General features: G+C 50.8%; 7 protein-coding genes and 1 non-coding gene across 8 annotated transcripts; 5 read left to right on the top strand and 3 right to left on the bottom strand.

The window, feature by feature from the left end:
* Positions 1 to 541: 541 nt before the first annotated feature.
* On the top strand, positions 542 to 5,617 carry BO85DRAFT_476142 (uncharacterized protein; the record flags this gene model as incomplete). Its single annotated transcript, XM_025662759.1, has 3 exons — positions 542 to 2,105; positions 2,163 to 2,317; positions 2,379 to 5,617. The coding sequence occupies 3 exons, from the start codon at positions 542 to 544 to the stop codon at positions 5,544 to 5,546; spliced, it is 4,887 nt and encodes a 1,628-aa protein (XP_025517359.1). The 3' UTR covers positions 5,547 to 5,617.
* Positions 5,618 to 5,793: 176 nt separating this feature from the next.
* BO85DRAFT_t93 lies at positions 5,794 to 5,877 on the bottom strand. The gene has a single exon. It is a non-coding gene; the product is annotated as a tRNA-Phe (tRNA).
* A 1,176-nt stretch (positions 5,878 to 7,053) lies between these two features.
* Positions 7,054 to 8,204, top strand: BO85DRAFT_243057 (NADP-dependent oxidoreductase). The gene has a single exon (XM_025654858.1). The coding sequence runs from the start codon at positions 7,151 to 7,153 to the stop codon at positions 8,165 to 8,167; it is 1,017 nt and encodes a 338-aa protein (XP_025517358.1). The 5' UTR covers positions 7,054 to 7,150; the 3' UTR covers positions 8,168 to 8,204.
* A 37-nt stretch (positions 8,205 to 8,241) lies between these two features.
* BO85DRAFT_457575 (putative C6 transcription factor) lies at positions 8,242 to 9,951 on the bottom strand (the record flags this gene model as incomplete). Its single annotated transcript, XM_025661529.1, has 4 exons — positions 8,242 to 8,851; positions 8,899 to 9,188; positions 9,253 to 9,313; positions 9,374 to 9,951. The coding sequence occupies 4 exons, from the start codon at positions 9,949 to 9,951 to the stop codon at positions 8,242 to 8,244; spliced, it is 1,539 nt and encodes a 512-aa protein (XP_025517357.1).
* Positions 9,952 to 11,308: 1,357 nt separating this feature from the next.
* BO85DRAFT_485907 (uncharacterized protein) lies at positions 11,309 to 12,030 on the top strand (the record flags this gene model as incomplete). The annotated part of the gene is made up of 4 exons (XM_025663350.1): positions 11,309 to 11,325; positions 11,377 to 11,462; positions 11,515 to 11,817; positions 11,882 to 12,030. 4 exons carry the CDS (start codon positions 11,309 to 11,311, stop codon positions 12,028 to 12,030), a joined length of 555 nt encoding a protein of 184 aa, XP_025517356.1.
* A 110-nt stretch (positions 12,031 to 12,140) lies between these two features.
* Positions 12,141 to 12,482, top strand: BO85DRAFT_485906 (uncharacterized protein; the record flags this gene model as incomplete). Its single annotated transcript, XM_025663349.1, has 1 exon — positions 12,141 to 12,482. The coding sequence occupies one exon, from the start codon at positions 12,141 to 12,143 to the stop codon at positions 12,480 to 12,482; it is 342 nt and encodes a 113-aa protein (XP_025517355.1).
* Positions 12,483 to 12,600: 118 nt separating this feature from the next.
* BO85DRAFT_485905 (uncharacterized protein) lies at positions 12,601 to 13,047 on the top strand (the record flags this gene model as incomplete). The annotated part of the gene is made up of 1 exon (XM_025663348.1): positions 12,601 to 13,047. One exon carries the CDS (start codon positions 12,601 to 12,603, stop codon positions 13,045 to 13,047), a length of 447 nt encoding a protein of 148 aa, XP_025517354.1.
* Positions 13,048 to 13,283: 236 nt separating this feature from the next.
* Positions 13,284 to 15,791, bottom strand: BO85DRAFT_436408 (FAD/NAD(P)-binding protein; the record flags this gene model as incomplete). The annotated part of the gene is made up of 3 exons (XM_025658574.1): positions 13,284 to 13,286; positions 13,328 to 13,403; positions 13,462 to 15,791. 3 exons carry the CDS (start codon positions 15,789 to 15,791, stop codon positions 13,284 to 13,286), a joined length of 2,409 nt encoding a protein of 802 aa, XP_025517353.1.
* Positions 15,792 to 16,072: the final 281 nt, after the last annotated feature.

The following is a 16,072-nucleotide window of genomic DNA, read 5'->3' as shown; positions in this document are numbered from 1 at the left end:
ATCCAGCTTGGAGTTCCAGTACAAATGATTAATCTGAGCGGCGTCGCTTATCTGTGTCGTGATTATATATATTTGACCGCCGGAGACCGTAGGAAAGGGATACATTCCCCGCCACCATAACCCCCATCCAGATCCCCTCTGAGAATAGATACGTACTAGTCATATGATAGTGTTCCTATTGTAACCGAGCAGATGTCATTATCTCTGCTTATCACATCACACGAAGATCATTGTGTTGCAACTGGGTAGTTACCAAGTCGTAGTTCAAGTAGTTAATTAAACTAACCTCCACTAATCCAGTTAGGGTGGGTTGGCTGGCCATCCGAGTCACTGAGACTAGACCCCGTTGGGACCCCGCCTCCGCTAGGTTCTCCTGCGCAGATATGTCCCCTGGTCAGCCTTCTCTCTCCCCTCCCCAACATGACTCATTGGCAATCGTACAACGCTTTCGAGGCATACAATAAAAAAGAGGGGATGGCCGTTATTCTTCCCCTGACCATCAGGGCCTCCCTGAATTTCTCCAATTGTGAATACATCCACGATGGCTGTCGACCCCTCGGTGTTTACTCCCTGGTTTGGCCCGCAACAGGCGGCAAACTACTTCCGCTCTCTAATTTCCGACGAGATTTCACAGACACAGGTCTTGGACATCAACCGTTATCTACTACGTTGTGTTCATGACGGAGGAATAACACCTAAGATCTTTGCCGTGTGGCTATTTCTTGCCCATCCAAAATTTCCTTGCATCCTTGAAGACGCCCTGCGTGACGAGGCCTCGCGTGGTGTGCGAAAGACCGGCATAAACGTGCTGAAATGTGCCTTGAAAACAGACCGGTGGTGGAAGAACGGTTGGGAGGCAGTTGGAGGCACAGCCGGTCTACAGGATATCTTTGAGAAGATAAGCATCCAGGAGGCTAGGAGCCTGGCGAGAGCCATCGGGTCGTGCTCGAACACCACTGATCCTCTCCTGCGGCAGGCAATCGATGAGCTGCTTCATCGTTTGCTGCCCAGTTTCTTCAAGTCTTCGTCGACGCAACCTTCCGGCGACTCTCAACAGCTACTCAAGTTGGAGGACGTAATCTCGTTATGTAGCCTGTCCAGCGACGCCACTCTAATGAAAGTCTTCTCAACGCCCCTGCCCGACGATGTCACGGGCTCCCTGATGCGACAACTGCTTAACTCTCGTATGTCGCTGCTAAGGGATATTGCTGTCGGGGCATTTCCGGTCCATCCTCCGCTCCGCAAGCGTTTACTGGACCAGCATCTCGCTGCGCTGCTTACATCGGTTAAACCCTACGAGTCGCGGTTTGGTCAAGACAGGCAAACCGGCTTCCCGGCGATCGATTTTACCTTGGACCTTTTAGCTGGCGAGTTTGATGTTTCGGAAAAGTCGCGAGTGGTCAGTTGGCATACGCGCATTCGGTGCATCGATATGACTCTCACAACCTCCCGCCGCCGAAGAGTGCCTTTCGACGCTATTTTTGTCCTGCTTCAGCGTGTAATCCCAGACCTGGGGCATTCAGAACGGACGCTCATCCATTGGGTGCCGCTCATACATTCATTAATAGAATTGTGGGTCATAGCCGCCTTTCCAGACGCACATCTACAGTCGATATCCGATGCGCCTGTTGCTCGTTATCGGGAGAGACTGCATCCATCTCGGCCACAAACGAGCCACAGAGATTCTTTGGAGGCAATGCTTCGAACAGCCTTTTGCACCTTATCATCCGATCAGTTTCAACATTGCCTCCGAACCCTTCTACCCAAAACCGTTCCGGAAGCCAGGCTTCCCTTACTCAAAATTCTATGCAAGAACCTGCAACACCTGAAAATTGATCTGGAGAAGCCTACGCCGTCAGTGAAGGAGCACAAGCTTGCACCATGGAGTTGGTCGTTCCTCATGTCTCTCCCCGGTCGCGATGCAAGATGGTTACTTGAGCGTGCCAAACTGTTATCGCCGAATCATAGTTTGGTCAATCCCTTCGTGTTCGAATGGCCAGCGAGTGCAGGGGATTCGTCATATTTCCGGGACGCCTTGATCCGAGTCCACTTCGACGCCATGGACAGAGAAGCAGCCGATCCTGTTAACTCAGTAGCCGGTGAATGTGAGCCATCCTTTCCCGCTAGACAAAGAATATTGCTGATGCTAGTGCCCTGTCCAGTGATTGAAGACGTGAAGCTTAAGGCTGTAAAAGCCCGTGATCCTGAAGATCGGCTTCAGTGGGCAAAACTGACGATCACTATCGCAAAGAGGAGCCGAGATATTCGCCTTGTGCAAGATGTCATCTATTGGACATCGCGCTTCGTGCGGGATCCGGTATGTTCGTTCCTTACTTCATAATGTATGTGCAGATCGCTAACAATACATATCTCTCCAGTCTGTGAGACCAGAGCTCGCCAGAAGGATTTATCGGGAGGATGTTGCCTCCGTTCTATCGTGTGTGATGTCGCCAACCACAGAGGACCTCGCGGCTAAAATATCCATTGCCGACGAGGTGGTCTCTCATCTCCTGGAACAGGCGCTTCTAACTGCGCAAGAACCGTGGTATCGAATCAACCAGGATCGAGGATTTGGCCAGCTACTTAAGCTCGTCGTTTCTAGTAGGATACATGCGGTAAAGCGCTTGTGTTTCCGTGGTCTAGGCAGTGAACAGAATGTGGTGGACACGCTATTCAAAGGGATAGTGCCAATACTGCTCCGATATGAAACAGTGGGTAGTACAGAAGGATACGAATCCCTTGGCTGGGGACAGTTGTCTGGCCCGCTTTCAGAACTCCATTGCCCGCCTAACCCACCAGTCTCGATCCTAAAGCTCTTGGATTCGCTTGCACAGCACCGAGACCATCTTTGGGTCAAACAGCGTGGCCTTCGGATCCCACAAGCTGAGACTTTGCCCGAGGGCCTACCACGAGGTCTACCGCTTCAATATCTCCTTCCTTCACAGGAATGGACGATCGCGGTGATGAAATCGGAAGGGCCTAGCGCCTTTGTCTCGCAAAGAGTGACGGAGGTTGTCCTCTCCAATCCTGGTCTACTCCTTCAAAAGGTAAAGGAGGACGGCCGCAAACAGTACTTGGCGGATAGTTTGAGGTTTGCAATCGAGGCTTACCTCGGTCATCTACCGGTCGCTGACCGGGGAAAAAGATTACTGGAGATCTGGAGTCATTACTCGGAAAAAATCCCGTCTTCTGCAGGCCACCTGGGGGACATTAAGGAATACATGTGCTCTTTGTTGAGATCCACAAGCTTACGGAAATTAGAGAGGATCATCGACCCTCCCCAGTCGCCTTCTCTTGATATATTCAAGAATATGTCACGTGACTCAATCAGCATTGAATGGGAGCCCCGATCAACCAATGTGCAACAAAATGCACAAAACTGTTGGGAGGGTTCACTATTACAAGTTCGATTTTTGGCCGCAAAGGAGGACTGGCCTCTGGAGAGAATGTTGGCAACTCCCAATCTCGGCACCTGGTCGCCAGTGCCTGAGAAGCCCAAGACCTTGAAGATATGGTGGCCCAAATATAGTCCTCGGACTCTTCCGTGCCAGTACCGAGAATCTCTCATTGCGTCTGCCCTTTTGTTTCTCAATAGCCTAGCCCAGAATACGGACCGCATATTGTCCAAGCCATTCCCTGAGAATACAGATATCCTTCGGTATCCACCAGTGCACCTGGATTACGACTTTTTGTCCAGCATCGACGACCAGAAAAAAGCAGCAACTGCAGCAATTGATCTCCTTAATTGCTTGGTCAAAATAGTACCATCCACCCTGCTGTACCACCTTTCGCTGTCCTACTTAGAAGCTCTCCATGTGCTTGAAAGCGTATCGCCAAATTATGCGCTAGTGCAGCGCCTCGCTTTCAAATCAATGGCGCTGGTGCGGCGCTCAGACAGGCCTGATCTGGCTGCGAAACTAGGCATGAAAGCGCTCCAGCTATTTCCAGAAGCATCGTCGTGGCACCGGATGGCATTACCTTCCTCGTTGACTAAGGTCCTTAGTCGCGCCAATGCGGACCGGGTAATACAAGATTTCACTACCTATGTCTTCAAAGCACTAGAAGAGCAGAACCAGCGAACAAGCCAGAGAACTGGTACTGCACAATCAGAAGAACGCATAATAAAAATCACGACAGTGAAAATGCTGGCGGCTATGCTGGCTGAAAGCAGATCTGGCGCGTCACCCCTCTCCGCCATTGAAGCCTTGAAGAACCTCTTTCACGCCAGCAACCACATCGATGTCCGGGTAGCGGTGTGCACGGCTATACTAGAAATTGTTGGAGAGTACGATGATTGTGAACAAGCTTACGAAACATTTACATCGCTCGCACCCTATGCCGCAGTGCCCAGCGAAACCAGCGCCTGTGAATCTTGGTTGCAGTCAGAGAACGCGGAGCTTCCAAGGGTGGATTGGCAACGGCCCCTTCTCGATCTTTTTACCAATGAAGCCTACGGGATGCTGCCTCCAAGGTACCATGAACACTATACATACAAGGCGCTTCTACCCCTCCTTGATGAATTGACAAGGCAACATAACCGATGGATGCGCCAATTTCTTGCTCCACTTGATCTTACGCCCGAGGAGCGGTCTGTGACTGACTTTGGCCCTTTTGAGCCAGATATGATACAAAGAATATTGGAACGCTGGTATGAGTACCTGCCTCGGGAATTCATTGTCACATATCGCGCTTGGATTATAAGCTATCTTGATTGCATGCGGCTCCGGAACGTCGACGATAAGATGACCGGGAAAGATGCATCATGGAAGACATCTGACTCATATTCTCACTGGACTAGGTGGTTCGGCGCTCATGCTGGAATAAAATCTTTCCATACGTTGCTGGGAAAGATTGATGCCAAGGAAATCACCAAGGTTCCAAATGGGATAACCCGCGAAGATCTCGCGGATGTGATCATGGCGTGTGCGGAAACCTTTCTTCGAAACCCCTTCAAGCTGGTGTCCTATCAGGTCGACGTGTCCCTGGACCGGATTATGAATCTACTTTCGTCGCTGGGGATTACCGACACCAAACGTCGAACTCACGTTTTGCCAATTGCAGAACGAATAGTAGCATTCGCGCAGGGGTTACGAACTGTGGAGTGGAGCTACGACCCACATCGTAGCCCACCCGTCCTCCCCTCGAGCTTCCAACTCCATACCATGCTTCTTCCGTTTCCTCAGTTCTACAAAACCGATCCTTTCCGTTACATCAGGTTTGTGTCCAGCACGTTGAACTTGGTCCAGGAATGTGTCTGCTTTGATACATACAAGGCCGACAGCGCTGCTCTCCACGAGGCGATGAATCACGTCACAAAAGAGGATGCGCGCCAATGTGCACTGGAATTTGGCCAGCGGTATGACTCCAGCGCAACTACGCTTGTACAGTACGTGAGGGTGGAGTTAGCCCACGTTCTGGCACTAAAATGCAGCATGCACAGGGACGAAAAGGATTTGAGAGGACGAGCAATGATGCTGCTGTGGAGGAACAGCCCAAACGAGTCGATACGGTCGATTGGGTGGTCCATATTCCCCAAAGCCTTGTAACCTGACATTGAGACAGACCTTTTCCCGCATGTACTCTTAATCCCCCAATGATATAAGTGACGAATTTCGGCAATGGTCTCCGACGTTAGTAAATCAATAGGGTATGCATAGACGCAGCTAGCCAAAAGCAAATGGCACGCGTACTGCCAGGATATCAATTCAAGCAGGCAAGCAGTGGAAAAAGGTGCGGCTTAATAGTAAACTGGCCTCCAAAAAGACGTAGAGATGGCCGGTGTAGCAAAATGTAGCCCAGGCACAAGACTCGAACTTGCAACCTCACGAGAAATTGGTTTAATTTAGACGTGCGCTCTGCCAATTGAGCTAGCCCGGGGGGTTGTTGTTTGAGAATGCGGGAACTGGCTCATGTAGCGGGCCACGATTTGCAAGCCCTCAGACTGTGGCATGAATACACAGCGTTCCAAGTAAGATACAGCCCAAGAGGAAGTAGCTATTATGGTTTCGATACTTCATTTTCAGTTGCAATACGTCGAAAAAATAATTGTGCCAGTCCATATGCATGACGGTCGTAGACCCCTCAACATAGTGGGCGTTGCGTTGCAACCAACGAGACGAGCCTTACGCGGTAGATCAGGCTGTAAGCCTCAAAGACACCTGTCATCAGGATTAAACAAGAGTGTGACTCCGCTGATTATAGTCCATTCATTGCGATCGAACAGGTTTGTGCGTCGGACGTTGACGTTCATCTTTGCTGCCTGGACATAGTTTGGCCCCAACGCACCGGCGCTGTATGAATGAAGGAACGGTCTCTGTCCATTCAGCACAGGTTCGTTATTAGTTCATCCTTAGGGGTTTTTGGGTTGATGGAGTAAACTTGGATCCAGACCGCGAGTCAGCCCTTCTGGGGGACGCAAGAAAGGAGGGAGCTGGTAGACTGATAAGTACATCCGGCGTCGGACAGTCAGCGGGATGCACATGCGTGTACCAATGGACCAAGACGACGTCGATCTACTTGGAACCCCTACAGCGGCTCAGGATGAGCCCAACTATGCGGTCGTATTTGGGGGTGGTGCATGCGCATGGCGAAGATGAAATTCGACGGAGAAGATTCAAGCAGTCGAGTCGATGGTTTATAATTTCGGCGTTGCCACTGAGTGTGGCATAGAACGAATCCCGGCTGATGAGCTTCCAAGCCTTCTTCAGATCTCCAAACAAGACTTCTGCCCGTTTATATCAGCGATAGAAAACCCCTGCGACCGTTTGTATATTGTTGGAGTCTATTCATATAGTGAAGTGTGCGACCATGAGGTCTGAGTGATGAAAGGATGCGATATTGTTCCTATGGTCCCTTCTTGGCGTAGCCGCCACCTTGGGTTTGAAGTATTCGCAGTGGGCTATTACTTTGAATAAGCACTACGAATGTGTAGCAGTGCCATATACATTCTTTAAGTAGCGCAGGCGGGCATCAACTCACGTTCACCGTGGATTCAGTGGTCCCCTAGACATTCATACCCGATAGCCTATTCATAGGCTATACAGGCACGTGATGCAACCATTATCCCGAGGGATACTTTAAGTTAACCCCAGATGCGAGTGATCATGGGAAAGCTTCCATCCCATCTTCTTCTTCCTTTCTAGCCTGCATCATGAAAGCTATCCGTCTTCATCCTGCTTCGTCAAATTCCACACCCTATTCACCAGCTAACCCGGCTCCTTCCACCGCCCTTCGGCTGGACTGTGATGTCTCCATTCCAGAACCCTCTGCGCCCGGAGAGCTTCTCGTCCGCGTCAGAGCAACAACCGTCATTCGGGACATGCTCACTTGGCCAGAAGCCTACTCACATGAGTATGCCATCTTGGGCAACGATGTGGCCGGCATTGTGGTGAAGGTGTTCTCGTCCGCAAGCCAGTTCAAGCCCGGCGACGAAGTTTTTGGCATGACCAATGCCACCCGGGCAGCTACCTGGGCCGAATACACCATCGTCAAGGAGGATGAGGTAGCCCGGAAGCCCTCTACGTTGACATTCGCCGAGGCAGCGGCAATCCCCCTCAGCGCACAAACTGCCTACGAGGCCCTCTTTGACCACGCGCAGATTCCCCGACCGACGATGGAAGATTTACTGTCCCAAACTGCTACGAAAAGAGGGTACTCTGTGCTGATTACTGGTGCCGCCGGTGCAGTGGGCGTGTATCTTGTGCAGTTAGCCGCAGCCGCAGGGGTAAAAGTTGTCGCCGCTAGCAGCTCCAATGCTCGCAATCGCGAGTTTCTCCAAGCCCTCGGGGCCGACGAAGTCGTGGAGTATAGCATGCTGGACGATTGTCGCGGAAAGTTCGACGTCATCGTCGATACCGTGGGCGGGGAAGTATTGGAAAAATGCTGGGAGTATGTCGCCGGCACAGGAGTGCTGATCTCAGTGGATTCGGCAAGCTTCAACTTCGTAGAGGAGCATGAGAAGCGTGGACTTCGGAAGGCCAGTGTACACGCGCTATTCTTCATTGTCCGGGGCAGTCCGGATGCGTTGCATTTACTTGCAGAGGTGGCAAGTCATGGAGTCGTCCGGCCTCTCGTGGCAGACATCTACCCACTTGTCCAAGCACCTGAAGCGTATGATGTAGCGAATGGGAGGGCATACGGGCGTGGGAAAATAGTCCTTGCCGTTTAGGTTCTTCAATGTCGAATGTATCCCTTTCTTAGCTCGATTAATCTTGACTCTCTGCGTCACGACTAATTAGTGGATCATAAGCCTGCACCTAGCCCCCATGGGAAATCATTTGCAACTGCAGTGTTGTACCAGCCGCATAGATCATCAATAGAGAAGACGGAAGCAGCCGGGCTTTTGTCGCGTTCCGATAAACTGTCAGTGGCTAAATTTGGATCCACCCCGTGCGCATCAAAAGACGACGGATCACTGCGTCCCAGCATAGCCTGATCATTGGGACCTTGTCCCAGTCCCAGGACACACCGAGCAATTGTCTGGATCTCGCCCACATTTCTCACTGTCCTCGGCCAGACTTCCCCAAGCACCTTAAGAGAGCCGAGCGCCATCCGGATCTGATCTCTTGCAATGGCGAGGTCTTTCCCCTTGAGGAAAATACGGCAAGCGGAGAGCAGGGCCAGTATCCCCTCGCTGACCATGCACGTGGTAAAAGGGGTGTGGTGGAATCTTGGGGCGGGTAAAGCCAGAAGACGGACCTGTGCCTCGACCGCCCGCAAGACCCGGAGGGTATGGACGTTTACTAAATCCGGCGTGGGGGTGTCCCGGGGAGGCTTGCGGGCACAGCTCGATACATTCTCGATGGCATTGAAATTGAGGGCCGACAATGGACGATGGAGGCCAACGGTGGATCTAGCTGGTGAGCGGCAGCATATGCGAGGAAGAAACGTGAAGCTTACACATGGATAAGCAGATGTGCTTGGAACAAGAGCTCATCAATGTCACCATTCGCCTTGATGACGTTTTTCTGCTCTGGCGGTAATAGTAGTCGCCATCCATCCAAGCCGCAATCGACCGCTTGGATCAGATGCATGGAGTCTTCCACGGTTGCCACTTTGGGGGTTACAGATATGGCGGACGCGGCGCACTGCACGGCACCAATGAGGTGTGCGAAGGAGGAGAAGTGGACATTATCGGAAATAAACTCGCGCTGATTGAATTCTTCAAGGGTTCTAGGTTGGGGAATGATCTTCAACCTGAAGCATAAGCGAACCCTGGTACTGGAGATTGGGGTAAAGAGTATGTGCACTTACCCCCAACTCATAATCGGACTCGTCGCAGGGCAGTTCAACGGTCGCATCAAGGTCCATGACCCTGAAATTCATCGTCCCCAAGGTGCCCGCGTAGTAGGCGTCAACAATGTACAGGGTTCACCAGGTTCGTCTCCACGATTCCCTCAAGACCAGATCGACCGGTTCCTGGGACGCTGCGAATTCTCCCTTGAACATTTGCAAAGCAATGGCGATCTGAGCCGCCTGGTCCAATTGCGACAGCGCATCCACTTTGTAGTCATACCAGAACAAGGCTACGGAGTACAAGATCCGACACTGAACCTGGATCGGATCAGACGGCGATAAGTGGGCAAGAGCGGTTTCGATCGTGTCTTTGAGCGGGACCGACCATTCTCGCGCACTGTAGATATTTCCCATGAAACGCATAGCGGCAATCAAGGGAGTAAGAGCATGCTCTATGCGAGGATCTTGACATAGTTCCACAAGATGATATCGTGGTGGGACAAATGGATGGCATACGTGGAAGTTCTTGTAGTAGGAGTGGATCAATGGGTCATTTGCAATGTCCTCCGACCGGGAAAGGTGCTTTTCGGTGCTGCAGCCATCCAGATCGGCACTGGGCACGGCGGACATGGGCAAGAGATCTACCGGGACAGACGAGATCGTACCCTGCTCCAATGTAGATGTGCTGGCACCTGTTTGATGGCTGCCATGGCTCATGGGATAATCTGTCCTTTGCGGGTGTCGAGAGACGAGACCGCGCCGCGAAGGGGCATAGCTGCACGGTTGGCCAACCTCACCACAGCGGGTGCAGCTCGGTCGCTTCCCATCACATTTGGCGTGCCGAGCGCGACAGGGCAAGCAAGCCAGCGATGAGCGTTTAGCCCGACGATTGTGCATAATTTTCAGAGTCGCTCCCGGGGAGGCGCTCGCAGTATTTCCGTGCGAGTTGATCTTATTTAGCCATTCGATCTTTCCTGTCAGCGGAAGAGCAGGGAAACACGCTAAGCTGTTTGTGGCAGTCATATCGGAACATTGCTATTCCGTGTCATTCTGGGGAAATTGACGCATTTATGCAATGTGCATGGAATCAACTTTCTTGGGCTGGAGGGAGATGATACCCATGAAACAAAGGAGACTTGTTTCAACATTTACGACTATTTCTCCGAAAGACAACCGTTCGTCATCTTGATGACTATACTAGTAAATCAGCGATATTGCCCTCTCTCGCCTCGATATATATAGTATATATACATACTTCTCTTTTCTTGTTCATGATCCAGTTGTCTCTTGGATAGTCATCAGTCAATACCTCCTCGATGCAGTTCGACGGTATGTATATCAACGGAGCTAAGCTAGCTAGGACAGAGAGGTGATACTAGGGTTTGACAATAGTGTAAAGAATAAATTTATATTATAAAACATAAATTAAAGTTATATTATTTTTGAATATTATTACTAGCTATTCTATGCTCTACCTGCAAATAAAGTATTATCCACGGATAGTCTGTATATTATATAATATGTCATGATACGGCGCTGAAGTTGGAATTTCTCATTCAGCTAGCAACAGAGAATTCACCTAAAGCAGCTAATCTATTATTTTGGAGCTAGGAGGATGGGCAAGTCGTTTGTATTTCAAATTTACTCTAGGGGAGACCCGTCTCCTTCGTTCACTCCTTGTCTTGCTTTCTTTTGTCCTGTCATTCTTTACTTATAGAATATTTTCTACAGTGTTGAGCTACCAATACCCGACTCGCTTTGCCCGTAAATGGGATCATGGAGAGACCCTTCCATCTGCCCTGGTTCCATCTGCCCTGGAAGATGAATTCTCTTACCTGGTCAATGCTGTTTATCCGTTTGATATTGCTTCAGCTTCCCTCGGCTATTGCCCAGGGATCTGGTGAGCCGGGAGGCACTTGCACAGATTCAATTCCATGTTACCAAGGCTGCTGTAGCAAGGACTATTCATGTGGTTTTACCGACGCTCATTGCGGGACTGGTTGCAGGAGTAACTGTAATGCGACGATAGAGTGCGGATAGTTCGCTGCTCCAGGTAATTCTGACTGTCCTATTAATGTCTGTTGCAGGTAAGTTAGCAGTCTGACGCAGATGGGATTCGTTATGACGACTAACGGTTGGCAGTTCATTCGGATACTGTGGTGTCACTTCTGAATTCTGCGGCAACGGTTGCCAAAAAAACTCCAATGGTGGGGTTGCGGCCAACCAGAGTATGTCTGCTTCGGCCGCTCAATATGGAATATAAGTACTAAAACCATTTAGTCGCCCAAAATGCTCTGAGAATACTGATGCCATGTCCCATGATCGACGTATTGGATATTATGAGTTGTTCAAAATCCATAAAGGATGCCACACGATTGAGCCAGAGTCTGATCATTGAGCCGTTTACTCATATCAACCTGGCCTTTGTAAATTTGGGTGACGATTATAAGTTGGAAGACGAGTACGGCGACATTGTGGACCGGGTGTCGTTCTTGAAGTTTACACACCCAGAGCTGCGGGTAGACATCGCAGTTGGGGGGTGGACGTTTAGTGATGCTCCGACGCAGCACCTTTGGACTCAGAGTAAGTGAAGTGACTTAATTTGCAATATGAATCCACTCGATGCGCACACTAACGCTGGACGCAGTGGCACGCTCATATGAGAATCGTCAGACCTCCATCAACTCAGTGGTCAAATACCTGAAGGTTACCACCTTGACGTTATTGACATTGACTGGGAGTATCCGTCAGCATCGGATAGGGGCAGAGAACCTTAAGACGCGGCGAACTTTGTGACCCTTTTGGGTGAGCTGCGGGAGGCCTTCGATCGCGAGAATCCTGGCTGGGAAATCTCGGCGACACTCCCAACGAGCTACTGGTACTTATGCGGATTTGACCCTGCCGGGATGGCTAAATATGTCGACTACTTCAACCTCATTAGCTACGACCTGCACGGAATGTGGGACCAAGACATCACATGGATCGGTCCTTACTTCAAAGGCCACACAAACATCACTGAGACAGACCTCGGTCTTGATCTTCTTTGGCGCAGCGAATCCAAGGTTGTCTTCGGCTTCGCATTCTATGGTCGCTCCTTTACCATAGCACACCCCAATTGCTATCAGCCTAATGGCAAGTGCGAATTCTCGGACGGTGGAATACCCGGATCATGCTCTGACACCTCGGGCATCCTGACATACGCGGAAGTCGCGTCAAGGAATAATTCACTCGATGTCCATACGTTCTGATCCGGAGACAACGGTTAAATATAATGTTTACGAGGGGACCCAGTGAATCTCCTATGACGATGAGCAATCCTTGTTCGACAAAAAAAAGTTCACCTTCAGCCGATGCCTGAGCGGGTGGATGACCTGGGCAATCGACCAGGATGATGGCGATTTTGACGCGCTTGCCGGAGTTATCGGCGAGGACCTCTCAGTCATCCAGATGGAGGGTGGTGGCTTATCCGGGGATGCTGCTAACGCCCTGGCTGACGCCTTTGCCGCCTATACTGGCCAAAACGGCTTCGTCACACCGCGCTGCACTGACGGCTCAAGTGGGGAGAAGAACCCCGACCAGGTGTGCCCATCAGGATACATGTCGGTCAGCACTGCGCACAATCCCCTGCAGGCGGGCAATAAGGAGCTCCATGGCGACTGCTCTGAGGGGTGGTACCAGCACATCTGCTGTCCCAAGGATGCCATGCCCAGAACTGCGAATGGAACGGTGCGCCGGAGCGAAGCGAGTTCGGCTGCGACGGCAAATGCGGGAGGAACCAGTTCAAATAATGACATAAAGATTAAAGATATATAAGAATACTCTCTCATATATTTCACTAGTTCTGTTATTCGTGCTCATTACGACTATCTTTGAATGATTATATAGTTGGAAGCTTAGCTACAGAACGCTCATCCACATTTACTTATAAATAGCTTCGTGGCATTATTCGGCCCTAGTACATACTATATCTGTATACAAAGAGTACGCTGTATTAGCTGACAGTACTACTAGAATCACTGCACGCAAGCCCATGGTGATGCGTGAGGAGGCTACTATAATATAAGAGTAGTATGTGGTAGCTTAATCGACATACAACGGTGAATAGTAATGTGTTGAGTTCAGATGTCATTCCACTGAGGCTACTTAAAACGATGAGTCTTGATTCGACACTACATCAACCCGATGAATACCTATGCTTTTGGATCTCTAACCCCTTCCTTCACATACCATTCATGCACCACCTCGCCCAATTCTTTTCGCAGCACCTCTCTCTTCTCCGGGGGTGCAAATGACTCCACCAGCATTTCTACAACACTATCACCGTCCACTAGATCAATTCCCCGGCCATGAGAATATTGCAACAACTCTTCCGCAGTGAGGTAGCTGTGGCGGGAAGTATGACTAGTTCGATCCCAAGCAACATCGCGCAATGGTTTTCCTCGACTCACCAACTGAATCGCATCAAAAGTTATCTGCACTCCAAGCGCATACTCCTTGTTCACACCTGTCAGTATGGCAACAGAGTGCCCGAGTGGAAAGGTCCTTCTGTCAATTATATCACCCAATTCACCGTCCCCACGGAAGACTCGGAGGGTATACCCGAACTGGGCTCCAACTTTCTTGCTGCCCCAGGGTGCCGAAAGGAAACCGCCATCCAAAGATAAAAGAGGATGCGACGAGGAGGAAAAGTAATCAATGACACTCTGGTTAAGCACATCGCCGCATGAAAGCGATATGCCCACGTCGATGAAGTGCTTTTGCAACATTTTGACAACCGAGGTACCCTTTGAGTCTGGTATTTCTTGCACAAAAACCCCGTATGTCGACTGCATCTGCTCAGGAGTCATGTGCCGGGTGCCCTTGAAACCGTATTCCTTGAGCCTGGGACTGAGATGCTTGCGTAAAAGCTCGCGTTCGAAGAATGCTAGCTTGCGCAAATCGAAAGGCCAACTACCAGGCGCCTCGATGGGAGGTGTCTCCGTGCTGGGTGTCAGAAAGAGGAAAGGCATATGGCCCTCGGCTAGAAGCCGTGGAACCAGGTCACTGGCCATCAGGTGCGAGGCCACGTCTAAGCCGAGAAAGATAGCAATGTGTAAAGGTCTGGCAGGGGGCTCCCCAACCAGTGCGTCGGCAATGCGAGCCGCGTGGGCTGCCGTTCGATCGATGGCGCTGACGTAGAAATGCGTGCCGCGTGTCAGCGAGCCCATCGTGTATAGGCCAGGGGTTGATGCACAGAGGGTGTCGAAGTCGACGTCAACCCCACCCATCGGGTGCGGCGTGAATAATCCCTTTCGGACAGCGGACTGGACAAGCGGCGATGGAATCCGATCAAGATGGCATTCTTGCCCAGTCGCTTCGATCACGTATGCTGCTTCTATGGGTCCAGCAGTCGTCTGAGCAATGAAGATGCCTCCATTGTCATCCCAGTGGACGGCCTCTCCTGCAACCACACTTAGTTGGGAGCTTTCCATCAGCCTGAGGATTTTCTGGGCGTTCTGCACGGGCATCCCGTGGCGGTATCGCATCCAGGGAGTGAAAAATTTGGCCATGAAGAGTTGTTGGCTTTCCAGAGGTAAACAGTGCCAGTAGCGCTCGATAACTGGGGCAGTGTGGCGAAGGACGGTTTGCCAATGGACATTCCCTTCCTGTGCCGCGCACAGGTCTGCCCGTAGTTCGGCCTTTGGTGATACATGCTTCTGTATCCAGGTCCAATCACCGTTGTTCACACCGTCAATCTCATCCATAAGGGTAGTTGTGAGTTTGACAAGACCTTCCGCTGGGTTCGATTCAAGCTCTCGGGCCAAGGTATGAAGGGTGTAACGGCGCGGGAAAGGTTCAGGCTCGCCTTGGACTTTGGCAAGGCGGCCACTGCGCGACATAAAGGTCATCGGGCCCGTATGGCCGTTCTTAGAGAGATACAGCGCAGCGTCAACAGCGGAGAGCCTTGATCCGATGATGAGGACAGGGGCATCGGCAGGGATGGACTGTAGTTGAGAAGTCGGCCACGGGCTGGGAAAGAAGCCCGGTTGATCAAGTAGGTGCGTGTTGAGGGTAGAGGTGAAATTTCCCAGCGCCAATACAACAGAATGGGCAGAAAGATGGCTCCCACCTGCCAGTGTCAAAGCAAAGCTGCCATCATCATGACGGTCAATGTCCAATACATCGTCTTGGATGAGTGAGATCTCCAAGCCCATCTGTTGGGCTTGCGAGAGTATCCCAGACCACATCGCCTCCAGGTACTCCCCATATTGACTTCGGGAGGGAAAGGGACCACTGGATAGCTCGCTTCTCCATCTGGTAAAATGCTTGGGGTCGTTATAATATAGACCCATTGTGTCCGTGTGCATATTCAAGATGGTGCCGGTACAAGCGGCAGAATATGCCAGTCCTGGGCCAGGAGGCGAGGCTTTCTCGACGACGGTGATGGGAGGAATTTTCTTGCCATTCTTAGCATGTTCAATCAACCGAAGAAGGACTGCTATGCCACTGGCGCCAGCGCCTACTATGACAATGTCTTCGGTAGAGGAAGTGGCAACCGAGGATAACGATGAGCCCATTGTGAAATGTCAGGCACGAGTGATTCTTCAATTACTGAGAAAGATGACTATACAAATCCCCTCGTGAAGAAAGTATTTATCCTTCCCAGGTCTGAGTACAGGATGGTGGATAGCCAATCAATCTACTAGAACGGGTTGTTCCCAAACAGGACAGACGATGAGGGCTATTCTTAGCTTAAGCTGCACGCCCATTCCACAATCACCTTCAAGCTTCCTCTAAAACTCCATCTCACGGTAGAATCACATTATACAGCTGACCACAATAGCCAAGATCCTTTCGT

This window comes from Aspergillus piperis, assembly GCF_003184755.1.
Source record: "Aspergillus piperis CBS 112811 unplaced genomic scaffold BO85scaffold_5, whole genome shotgun sequence".
Classification (NCBI taxonomy): domain Eukaryota; kingdom Fungi; phylum Ascomycota; class Eurotiomycetes; order Eurotiales; family Aspergillaceae; genus Aspergillus; species Aspergillus piperis.
Note: the sequence above shows the minus strand (reverse complement) of the source record. Positions and strands in the feature narration are given on the sequence as shown.

Bases quoted from the DNA above. Each gene is read 5' to 3' on its own strand.
- BO85DRAFT_243057 (XM_025654858.1), top strand. From the start codon at position 7,151: ATGAAAGCTATCCGTCTTCATCCTGCTTCGTCAAATTCCACACCCTAT.